Source organism: Gambusia affinis, linkage group LG21 (assembly GCF_019740435.1).
Source record: "Gambusia affinis linkage group LG21, SWU_Gaff_1.0, whole genome shotgun sequence".
NCBI classification, from domain to species: domain Eukaryota; kingdom Metazoa; phylum Chordata; class Actinopteri; order Cyprinodontiformes; family Poeciliidae; genus Gambusia; species Gambusia affinis.
In genome coordinates, this window is record NC_057888.1 from 17,637,650 (window position 1) to 17,650,409 (window position 12,760).

Consider the following 12,760-nt stretch of genomic DNA (forward strand, 5'->3'; position numbering starts at 1 on the left):
AAAGGTGCTGCTTTCCTCCCGAGTGCTCCAATACCGGCAAGAGAAAGACTTTTACATGTCATTGTATATTATGGCTACATAAAATAGAAATAAATTAATTGCTACTATTAAGTGGTTGATTTTAATGATTTACAGGTCGCTAAGTTCGCTCAACGTTTTGAAATTTAGCAAAAACATGAATAGGCTAAATTAAAAAAAAATTTGCTCCACTATTATCAAATTAGCATTAGTGTGATCTCTACCAGATGTAAAAAAAAAAACACTTTACTTCAGAGTCTTTGGAGGATTTGCTATTTATTGATGCAAGTTTCAGGGAACTTCTACTCAATCATGGAAGTTGAAATTTGAATCCCAATATTCCACTAAATTATGTTTGCTAATGGAAGTGCTCAGGTATAGGGCTAACTAGGCGCTAGCAATGCAAACGACAAAGTATTTAACATGATGTAAGCTCCAACGCTACAGCAACATTTTCATGAGGCTGGGTAGGGGTGACTTGAGGAAGGGACCAACAGTGAATTATGGCAAATATTAATAACCACGTGGAAGCCATTTTGGATTAGGTTTCTGAGTGAAAACAGCAACTTCAGCTGGCGTTCCACTCGTGACTTCTTTGTACTGACGGAACGCACCGCATCTCGTTTAGAAAATTCAACACCAGCTTGAGGAGGACAGGCCCCGGCCATTGTTACAGTCAACAGATTCCTTTTAAAAATAAACTCCAGAATGTTGTGGTATTCAGACGGATGGTGGTTAAGAATGAAAATGGTTTGGGTATGGGCCCTAAAGCAGCTGAAAGGTTACTCGGTGCAACCCGGTGATTCATAAACCGGGTATTCAGGCCGCAGCTGACCGTGAGTCAGCCCGAACACGCACGTCCGACATGGGACACACAAACCAAGTCACTTAGATAAACGTTTCTGTAAAAACACCACAAATTCAATCATTTCCCGCCATAGACGACAAGCAAAGCACACGTATATTTTTCTCGTAAATTGTATCCTCCTGATGTCAGCCCTCGGGCGGCTGCAGCAGCACCAACAAACGCACTCCGGATCAGCGGGGCCGAAGCGGGGCTCTGATGATTTCCATGTGAGATTAGGAGGAGAAAGTATGGCGAGATTAAGGGAACTACTGTTTGTTTTGAGTCGCATTCATGCTCCAGTTGACTGATTAATCTCTGCGGTTTATACAAACGCCCGAGCTCTGAAGCTCCGTTTGGCTGGCAAATGCTTCAGCCTAGTGGTGAAAACTGTAAACTGCAGCTGCGACGAAGATTGTTCTGATCAACATTAACCCCCCACCCGTTGACATGAACTGGGACCCCTGCCTTGAATTATATGTGTTTGCAGGGCGGATATCATGTCAATGTTATTCAGAGTTGGTGGAAAAGCAAAGCACGGCTTATAGGTCAGAATCCAGGTCACCATGACACGATTTAGCGCAGATTTACCTGAACTTAATCCGGCCTGCACAGCGCCCCCTCCTTGTTCAAGAACTACAAGTGAGCAGCAGCATTAAGCCCTACGCAAAGTAAAACAGCTCCACAATAAAACTGCCTTCTAAATTAGCCCTGGAGTGTGTAAAACTCAGTTTCTAAGAAGACACAGGGAAATCTCAAACAATGGATTTATAATCTGTATTTTGCTCCCAACAACAGGTTAGGAAAATCTGCTAATTCTTGTTATTCTGGGGGCAAACGTCAAAGATTTTAGGCACACACACAGCAGACTGGTAATTGTTTGCAGTCTGTGCATCGCTGTGAATCTAAGTGCTTCGGCCTGCCAACATAAGCATGTAATCCAAGGGTTTAACTCAGGATAACTGATAATCCGGGTGAGGCTTTTATACAATATATGACTGATCTCTGACAACATGATTTAGATTATAGTGACGGAAGTCTATGAAAAGACATCTGAGAGAAACTGAGCAAAATACAAATGTTTTTTACTGGTGCGTCCTTACACTTTAAAAGAAAGACAGGTTTAGACACTGTATTTCCCTGTCTAAACAAGTTAGAATAAAAAAAAAATAAAAGAACTAAACATTTAAAAGCAACCAAACTATTTCTCCAACAAATTCATGTTTTCTTTGTTTGTGTTTTTGCATAACATGGTACAGTAAAGCTTTGATATCTGACCTCTGCTTGAGTCCTGGTTGGAAAGTTTAATATGTGCAAAAAAAAAAAAAAAAAAAATACAATTTTACCAAGTATTTTTGGTCTAGTTTCTACAGTACATAGATGACAGAGTATCAGGGTATACTAGAAAAAATCACGAATAAAGTCATAATACTATCAAAATATTTCAGGTGTACCAAGATATTTCCACTAGAAACCGAACCAAAAATACTTGGTAAGGTTTTGTGTTTTTGCAGTGCAAATGTTCCTGTTTCAACCCAGTGTCACTCGGCCTTCGGTCTCAGTGAAGGGGGTTTGGGTTTATAATGTGTTATGATTTGAATCAAGATGAAACAGTTGACGACCAAGAACACCAATCCGGCGAGCCAGACCAGGGCAAAAGTGTTGAGGCCATCAAACTCCAGAAAGTAGGCAGGGGCCAACCAGAGAGCCTGTATAGGGAGAAGACCCGATGAAGCACAGAAGTAGACAGTTTTATTTTGTAGCCTGAAAATGTAACTCAACTTTGTGTTTTCTGGTCAGCTTATAGCAAGAAATAAATGGAAACCTTCAGAATTTCCTTCAGATGCGTCTATTTCTCACAAAGTTTTCACTGCAACTTCTTTAGCAAGCTGACTTTTTAAAAGTGTTTTGGGTAAAAACAGATATATTCAGGCTAAAGTTTACCACAGACTTTAGCGAGACGCTCTGGTAGAATGTCACAAATATCACAGTCGGACATTGGGGGAAATAGGGTTGTCCCGTCAGACCGTCAGTTTCCGAAAATTGACAGTCAGGAAAGAAAAAAAAAAAAACTTGCAAAAAGCGTACACGGGGTCAATGCGACCCCGTTGGACCTCGTACAGAGTAAAAAAAACTTGTCTCTCAAGCATTAAATCATTTTACAAGCATGTTGATTATTAATGACAGCTTGCACTCATGTAAGTTTGTTGAAAATGAGAGAAAATAAAATAATACAAATATAGATTTCAGATGGCCAGAGCTACGAGAGTTGATATGAATTCTCCCAACAGTAACATAAATAATGTGAAGATGTGAATTACCTGTCCGGCAAACCAGAGCAGCAGCAGACCCAGACCCTGTTTCACTGACAGAGTCAGCTGTGGGATGACCAGAGGCAGCAAGCACAGGTACCACAGGAAGTACTAGGAACAGAAACACGTCAGGAACTGTTAATCAACATAATTTACTCTCTGTTACAACAGGGCTGGACATATTTGTCACAAACTACAAGACAACATTTAAGAAGTTTCCTGAAAATCCACATGATTTTTGGTGGATTTGTTTGATACACAATGAGTTCAACAACGGTCTTGTTGAAAATGTTCCAATTCCCTTCATATACCACCTTAAACGTTCAGCTGAAAAGTAAGCAAACAAATCAAAGTCTATGGAAGAAATACCCCAAATATCTGAGAATTACTTTAAAAACACCATCAGATGCACCAAAGTGCTGAAAAAAACCAAGAAAACAAGCAGTAATAATAATATCAGCAAAAAAGTCATAAAATTATTCTATAAAAAAGTAGAAACACAGATAAAGCATGTCAGGTTCACATTTAGTGGAAAGCAGTATGAGGAAAAGCAAGTGGAGCTGATTAGTAGTAACTCTTTCTTTTAATGCAAACTCTCCGTGTAAAAAAATAAATAAATTTCCACAAGGCTAATTAAAAAGCCCACATTTTCTTCATCCTCAAACCAGACAATAAAATATAAGTTACATTTTAAAAACATACATTTAATTATATTAAACCCATACATTTTTAGACTTTTTTTTGTCTTGAGTTCTTTTTTTCCAACATTCTAGATATTAGGAGAAAAAAAATTTAAGAAGAATTTTTGAGCATTGGTTCTTTTATCTTGTTGCAAAAGCAAAGTAATATCCAGCCAAGTGTTTTGTTTGGCATTTTATCCCAACCCAGCTTTTTTTTTTTTTTTTCGGTTATACGACCGAATTGTTAACCGAATCAATACGTCCGAAAGCAACATTAAAAAAACAACAAGGTGTGATGTGACAAATAAAAGATAAATACGTTATTGAAAAAAAACAAAAAACAATATTAAACTTTTGTCTATAAAAGCAGAGAAAAAAAAATAAAAGATCTGATAAAATATTTTCCAAACGCTTTTATTTTTCCATACTTTATCAGACATACAATACTGCTTAGGAACCCTGACTTCAGGATACATCCTATGAGTGGTTTAAGATGTGCGTTACCTGTGAAGTGCACACTTTGTTGAAGGAGACGAAGATGGCTGTATTGAGGAAACAGGCAAAGGCCAGGTCATGGTGAAAGCTCCAGGATGCCACCAACAGCAGGACGAGCTGCGGCAGAAAGGCTGCCAGGCCGAGCCACTGGCTCCCCCTGCTGTCTGAAAGCAAGAAAGGCACAAAAAAAAAATGAACCCAAGACATTGTATACACCTGCACCACTTGTTCATTTATTCCCCGTTAAACGTAAAAAGAAAAGCTGCATGGATTTGGCTCCTATTTTCTCATAAGCTCAGACCAGAATAACAACTGCCCCCCACCACCATCCCTGGACTGATGAGTACCTGCAGTAAGGTAAAGCATGTAGAAGTACGGGGAAAAGTTGTGCTTGATGTCCCTTCTTGTCAAGTGGTACAAGTACGTCTCATGAAGAAACGGCCAACCATACCTGCATCCACAGCAGACGAGATGTAAGAATCATAACTTTTGCTTGTCTGCCTTTTTTTTTTTTCCAACTTCTAACAACAGATGATGCAGAACAATGCATGTACTGAAGTATATTAAAAATAAACTACGCCATGTACAACATCCTGGAGAGAAATGACTAAATCAAACCTTTATGTGTTTGCCTCACATGTAACAGAAGAGTGCCGTGAACACGGAGAAAACTCCCCCGGCAACAATTCCGAAGAGGATCAGGTCGCGGCTCAGGAAACGTCCGAGAAATAAAATGCACTTCTTCCACATCCGCGTCGGCTTGCCTTCCGCTGAGCCCTCCTCCGGCGCTCTCAGGGTCAGAGCAATGGGTAGGACATACGTTATGGGATAGATCTTCATATGAACCGATAGGCCATAGAGCACGGCTGCCCACACCAGGTGCCTGGCTAAAAGGAAAATAATTAATCAGCACATGATTGCGGAGACATGACAGCAGCAGTGACATCCATCTAGTCTATATGGAGGCATTAAACTCCCACAGGGTTCAGAGATTCCTTACTGTTCGTAAGGGCTGAAATGATTAATCGGATTAATAGCGATTAATCAATTATTGAAATAAACCCAAACTAAATTAGTAATCAATTAATCTTTAACTGAAGTGTACAAACTAAAGGAAAAAAAAGCAATTTCCTGAAAGAACACACTCAGAGCAGTAATTAAGCCAAACTTATACAAAAAGTTGTATTTCAGATATATATAAAAAACACTTTCTGTAAATATGTTCTAGCCAGAACTCAAGTGCCATATGTTTAACTCAATCTTGTTTAAATTCAGTGAAAGAAAAAAAATTGCTCTCTTACTAAGCACTTTTTGCTACATTGTATTGATGTTAAGTCATTCACAAAGTTTACACATATTGATGTTAGAAGTAAAAAATATCAAACAATTGATCAAGCATACACTAAGGGGATGCAATGTTAGTGCATTTAAGGAAGTAAAAGGTTTATGTTCTTATTTAAAAATGATGTGTTTATTTTGATCTTCTAATGAATATTTAATATTGTCTAAAAAGGCTTAAGCGGTCAAATGAAAAATGAGCATAATGTGCTAATTGTTTTTATCCGATTAATCGTCAGAACAATCGGTAAAACAATCAATTACTCAAATAATCGTTAGTTGTAGCCCTACCTTCCATACAAAGCAAAGTCCCGAGCACTAGAGCTGCCAGGATGGATTCAGCGTTCCCCCGACTCGACACTCCCATCGGCAGAGGGTTAAGAAGCCAAAGAGAACACACAGAGGTTGCGGTCTAAAAATAAACGTAATAAAAGTTATCAAAACAAGCAAAAATCGACTTCCGGTTTGAACGTCATCGTGATGGCCGCGCTGTGAACGGGCTCCCTAGAGAACCTAAGAAATTGAAATCCCAACCCCACTTAAACGACGAAAACATACCTATAAAGGTGAAAAAGATCTGGGGTGAGCGAAATACTTCAAAACCGATGCTTTGTAACGCTAATAAGCGGACGTTTAAAGTCGAGAAAATATTGCTAGCATTTTAGCTAATGCCAACTGCTATTCATCTCGAACCTCCGGTCTGGAAAATTACCGCTGCACTTTCTGACTTGAACTAAACAAACAACAGTGATACTATGGCTGAATGGGAGACGGTATTGCAGGAATTAAGAGGCTTCCGACAGGAAAATAATGCGCATTTGGGGGAAATAAAAGAAGAAATTCGAAAGATGAACACCAGACTAGATGAGGCTGAGGATCGGATTGAAAAAGCGGAGGAGAGGATTTTAACCACGGAGGACGCCGTCTCTGAAATAATAAAGCTACAGATAAAGCTGGAGGATAAACTAATGGACCTAGAAAGCCGTACACGAAGAGAGAACATACGCATTTATGGCGTACCCGAGGCGGCAGAACGGGACTCGGCGTCAATGGGTGACTTTGTGGAGAAGTTGCTCCGTGAGGGCTTGGCGCTGACCCAAGACGAGCTCGACATACACATTGAACGGGCCCACCGCTCTTTAGGCCCTTCGCCTCCAAGCGACGCTCCCCCGCGATCTATTGTTGTGAAATTCCTCAGTTTTAAAACCAAAGAACTTCTCCTTTACAAGCCATGGCAGAAAAAAAGTTTTACCTGGAACGGCAAGAAAGTAAGTTTGGATCATGACTCTGATTTTGAAAAACGAAGAGAATACATGAGCGTGCGCAAGATTCTGAAGGAGCAGCAAATCCCCTTTCAGACTCTCTTTCCTGCCCGGTTGAGGGTGAAATATGGAGATGAAACAAAGATCTACAATACAGTGGTGGAAGCTACTGAAGACATGTCCAGTAGAGGCTATGCTGTGCGGGTCGTTAAGTCACCAGAAACGGCCCTGGAGCATCTGAAGCAGCTGACCTGGACCAGAGTACGCGGCGGATCGGGGAGTGGGCCAGCAAACAAGAGGCGGGACCCCGCAGCCGGTTACAAAGAAAAACTCAGAGCCTTCAAGAGGTCTTCTCCCACGCATAAGGAAAATTAAGGTTTATTCACTCTGTTACTAACAATTAAGATTTGTATTTGGTTTATGAAGTACAATAAGTAAATAAGACAGGTTTCTTACGGTGCTCTCTACACCGAAGCCACCAAGGGCCCCTTCATCAACCGATGAAGAAGCTGCCTTCGGAGGTGAAGCAGGGTTCTCATCCGAGACCCCCACCTTGGAAGTCAAGAGTTCAGTTTGAGTTCTGTTTGTTCTTAATGTTGATTTCTTTATATGTTCTATGTTCAGTGTTTTTTAGAGTGAGCGGGGAGCCCAATAATCTTTGTGATATAATTAAGAAATATAAGTTAGATGAGTAGCAGGTTGATAAAATTGGTGTCAAACAACATTAATGGCTTACATAGTCCAGTAAAAGGCAGAAAGTCCTATCTAAACTTAAGAGATAAAGCCCAAATTGTTTTATTGCAGGAAACACATCTACCGGATAGCGAGCATGTTAAGTTAAACAAGATGGGTTTTAAACATGTGTTTTTTAAGTCCCACACGTCTGGGAGGCGAAGGGAGTGGCAATTTTGTTATCTGGAATTCTCAACTATCAACACATATCAGAGTACAAAGATAAAGAAGGTCGCTACATAATGATTACGGGCAGGATTGATGGTATCATGACCACCATCCTGAATATATACATTCCACCGGGCAGCAAATGGTCCTTGTATAGACAGATTCTCGAAATTGCAACAATGAGAGTCAGGGAACTTTAATATGCGGTGGTGACTTCAATATTTTATTAAACACCAAATTTGATTCTTCTAGTGGGAAAGGCGATGGACGAAATATTGGCAAGAGGATGGGACACCTCATGGACGATTTAGGATTAGTGGATGTATGGCGAGAACATCACCCAACTAATAGAGAATATACCCACTTCTCCCATCCTCATAACTTATATTCTAGGTTAGATTACATTCTTACGTTCAAGAATGATTTGTTTAAAATTAAAACCTGCGAAATCGGTCCATGTACAATCTCTGACCATAATCCAGTTTACGCTGATATTTGTCTGAATGGGAAAAAGAGATCTACATTATGGAGGATGAATACAAATATTTTAAACTATCCAAACATTAAAGAGAAGTTAAAAAAAGAAATAGAAAATTATTTAGCTCAAAATGATAATGAGGAGGTGTCACCAGGAATATTATGGGACGCAATGAAGGCGGTGATTAGAGGAAAATAATTAGTATATCCACCCACTTAAAAAAGGAAAACATACAAAACGTAAATACCTGGAAGATAAATTGTTAAAACTGCAACACGAACACTCTGTGACTATGAACGACAGCATTAAATCGGATATAGCAAAATTTAAAAAAGAATTAGACGACTTAAACATGGTTGAAGTACAGAGAAAAATAATTTTTAACAAACAGCAGTACTGTGATGTAGGCGGGAAATCATTAAAACTTCTTTCATATAAACTCAGAAAGCAGCAAGCAGAGGACGATACACAAAATAAGAAATCCTTTAGATGGCCAATTAGAAACCGAAGAGGAGAAAATTCAACAATGTTTTCAGAACTATTACAGAAAACTTTACTCCCAAACCCATGTAGATAACAACCAAGATGTTAATATTTTTCTATCTAATTTGGAGCTACCAACAGTGACAGAGGAACAAAATAAATTGTTAGTATCCACAATAACCAGAGAAGAAATTCACTCGGCAATTAAAAGATTAAAAGGGGGTAAAATGGCAGGATCAGATGGATTTGGCCCAGAATGGTATAAAATAATGCAGGATCATTTGACTCCCATCTTGCAGAAAACATTTAATTGGGTAATGAAGGGAAAAATTGTACCCCCGTCATGGAAAGAAGCAATAATCTCTATAATTAAAAAAGAAGGAAAAGATCATCTAAATTGTAGTAACTACCGCCCAATCAGTGTATTAAATATTGATTATAAGTTGTTCACTTCCATCATCTCTAAGAGACTTGAAATTATCCTACCAGGACTAATACATAATGATCAAACAGGCTTTATTAAACATCGACAAACTCAAGATAACATTAGGAAAGTTTTACATATTATGAACCAGGTTCACAGACAAAAAATAGAGACTTTAGTGTTAAGTTTAGACGCCGAAAAGGCATTCGATTCGGTGAGGTGGCCCTTTTTATACCAGGTCCTTGAGAGATTTGGATTTGATAAATCTATAATAGATACTATATCTGGGTTGTATGATAAACCAACAGCCAGAATTAAAATTAATGGAGACCTTACTGAATCATTCATACTCGAGCGAGGTACTCGACAGGGCTGCTGTCTGTCGCCACTCCTCTTCGCCTTGTTTATAGAACCATTGAGCCAATGGATCAGACAAAGACGGGATATAACTGGAATAAGGACCATTGGAGGAGAGCAAAAATTGGCATTGTTTGCTGATGACTTGTTGCTTGTTATATCTCATCCTACTCAGGCTCTCCCCAAGTTAATGAAAATCTTATCAGATTTCGGTCTATACTCAGGGTACAAGGTTAATGTGAACAAAACACAAGCCTTAACTGTGAATTATGACCCACCAGCTGAAATTAAAATAGCTATAAATGGAAATGGGAGGCAGATAGTATTAGGTACCTGGGGGTGGTGATCCATCGTGACCCTAATGAAATGTTTGAAGCCAATTATGCCCCCTTGAACACAGCCATAAAGTCAGATATCCAAAGATGGAATGCCATACCTTTTTTAGACCTACACTCCAGGATTGAGTCAGTTAATTTAAACATTCTCCCCCGACTTTTGTATTTATTTCAATCCCTACCAGTTCCCGTGCAAACAAAACAATTTGTAGAATGGGATAAGATGCTGTCCAAATACATTTGGAAAGGGAAAAAGCCAGAGTCAAATACAAAACTCTACAATTAAAAAAGGAAAACGGGGGTTGTGGGCTTCCATGATTACGAGAATATTTCTGTGTAGCTCAGTTGAGACCTTTGATATGTTTGTGTTGTCCGGATTACACTGCAGGATGGAAAAATGTGGAAGGGGAAACGGTCAAAACAATGCCGATTAAAGCCATAATAGCTGACACAAAATTACAGAGTAAAATTAATTTGGCAGATGAACCAATATCACAAGTAATGATATCTGCATGGAGCGAAGCAATTAGAATTTGTGATTTAGAAAATGCCTCTAAACTCTTAAGATGGTGCGCTTACGATTGGATTTCCCCAAATCAACAGGACGATAGATTCAAGAAGTGGATTTCAAAAGGCCTAACTAATTACTATTCCTTTCTCCATAAAGGGGACGTTCCAATGCTTTGAGACCCTGAAAAGAAAACATGATTTATGTGCAGATGACTTTTTAGATTTTTACAGGTCAGAAATTATTTTAATAAAGAGCTAAAAGTACATTTACATAATTTGAGATTTGTGGTTTATATTACTAACTAAATCAAAACCAGGTAAAACAATTTCCAGGTTATATGACGCCATCCTGCGGTGTAAGAAGGACAGCACTGTTTACATTAAAATGAAGTGGGAAAAAGCCAGCTTGACAATTTCAGAAGAAGATTGGGGCCACATCTGTAAGATTCCATGGACAACAACAAGATCGAAGGTTTGGCGTGAATTCTGCTGGAAAAATATTATAAGATTTTTTATAACCCCAAAGCAGAAACGATACCAGGGAAGGGGTTCTACCTGCTGGAGATGTGGAAGGGATGACGCCAATCATTTCCATATTTTCTGGGATTGCCAAACCATTCAGCAATATTGGTCTCAAATCCATAATCATTTACAGAACATCTTCACGGCTAATTTTCCTTTAACTTTTGAATGCATATTTTTATGTAACATACCGGTTGACAAACTGAACTACAACGATCAAAAACTTCTGTTCATTTTACTGGCCGGGAGCAAAAAGGCCCTCACAAGAAAATGGCTTAAACGGGAACCTCCAACAACTGAAGACTGGATAAATGTAGTGAAAGAGATCTATATACTGGAGAGACTATCTTTTTCCATTAATGTGCAGAGAGATGCTTTCTACAAGATATGGTCAAAGTGGACAGAATATGTTAAACCTGTTGTGTCTGATTTTTCGTAAACCTTGCTGTCATTCAGATTTATGCTCTAACTTGATATGTCCATTATTGGTCGGTACTCGGGTTGCCCCGCCGCTCCCATTTAAGTTTGTTTTGTTTTTGTTTTGTTTTTTTGTTTTTCTTCTTCCTTTTTTTTTTTTTTTTTCTTTCTTTCTCTCTTGTCTAAACTTAGAAAATAGAGGAAGCATGTAACAATGTGAATGTATTCGGCGCAATTATATAATTGTATTGTAATGTGCCTTCTCAATAAAAATTGTTAATAATAAAAAAAAAAAAACAAGCAAAAATCTGATAATTTCAAAAAAAAAGTTCTCGGGTCAAACCTTGCAGTCTAGACCTCTCAAACACAGAGTTCTGTAGATGAGCAGTCCTGACAGCACGTCACATAAAATGAAGAGGATCTTTCCGAACACCATGCCGACGTAGATGTTCGGGGTGAGAAGCCAGGCCAGCAGAGGTGTGTAGCGGTAGGTCGACCTATTGTACGGAGACTCGCCCTGTCCAAAAATATAACACAAACATTTCTGTTCATAAAATTTACGAAAAAAAAGCGACTTTCGTTTAAACAGCCACAATATTATCATCTTTGACATACAGATTGGAATACATTGTCGTCCTCTGCTGACACCTGGTGGTAGGTATGATAAGTGAGGCACAAAGTTATGTTCAGTTATGGCATACTAAGAGTAAAGAAACAAAATGCATCAATATTTTATATTGTATGAAGTGATAATACATTGTTTTAGCTTTGCTTAAAATTTTCAATGTTTTAAAAATTTTTTAAAGATGATATGGAATGTAGTTGATTCAAATCCGCGAAGCAAAACAGAAAAAAAAGGCAATAAAAGTTGCTCCTTAGCTTTGAGTTTTGTCATTCCTAAAATGCATCTGCAGCTGACAAAGAGGGAGCAGCTACCTGTGTGATGAACCTGGCAGCATCTGTGAACACATGGTAGTCTATATCCGTGTACTTCACCGCCATAGTTTTGTCCTGGTAGTCTCCATAAGCCACCAAAGCCAGTCGGAGAGCAAAGGAGGCCGGGAAGAGGACATGTTTGTCGGGGAGTTTAGATAGTAGCGTCTCCATCAGTAGACAAACAAATTCATGCTATTTAGCAGCAATGAATGACCACAGCTCAAACATGACAACCCGGAAGTCTGAGGGATGTAAACAACGTCTTCTTCCTCGAACTTTAGAAACTCTTTGACTGCTCTGCTGCCACCTTCTGGACTTGGGCAAGTACTACAACATATATTTTACTCTGCAAAACTTCAAACAGCTGCACAATTTCCCCTCTGGTCCGCCATCACAATTATGATTTATGCCCCGCATCATAATCTTATCAAATAATTTATTTTTGTTTT

General features: G+C 38.9%; 1 protein-coding gene across 1 annotated transcript; it reads right to left on the reverse strand.

Moving 5' to 3' along the window:
• Positions 1 to 1,926: 1,926 nt before the first annotated feature.
• pigm (phosphatidylinositol glycan anchor biosynthesis, class M) lies at positions 1,927 to 12,620 on the reverse strand. Its single transcript, XM_044104638.1, has 8 exons — positions 12,312 to 12,620; positions 11,719 to 11,892; positions 5,979 to 6,099; positions 4,987 to 5,236; positions 4,697 to 4,800; positions 4,359 to 4,513; positions 3,184 to 3,285; positions 1,927 to 2,571 (listed from the first exon to the last, which is right to left on the reverse strand). Exons 1-8 carry the CDS (start codon positions 12,480 to 12,482, stop codon positions 2,404 to 2,406), a joined length of 1,245 nt encoding a protein of 414 aa, XP_043960573.1. The 5' UTR covers positions 12,483 to 12,620; the 3' UTR covers positions 1,927 to 2,403.
• Positions 12,621 to 12,760: the final 140 nt, after the last annotated feature.

Bases quoted from the DNA above. Each gene is read 5' to 3' on its own strand.
- pigm (XM_044104638.1), bottom strand. From the start codon at position 12,482: ATGGAGACGCTACTATCTAAACTCCCCGACAAACATGTCCTCTTCCCG. The intron at 5,237-5,978 runs GTAGGGCTACAA...TTTTCCTTTTAG, and splicing joins GACTTTGCTTTGTATGGAAG to CCAGGCACCTGGTGTGGGCA. The intron at 3,286-4,358 runs GTAACGCACATC...TTCTGTTCCTAG, and splicing joins ACAAAGTGTGCACTTCACAG to TACTTCCTGTGGTACCTGTG.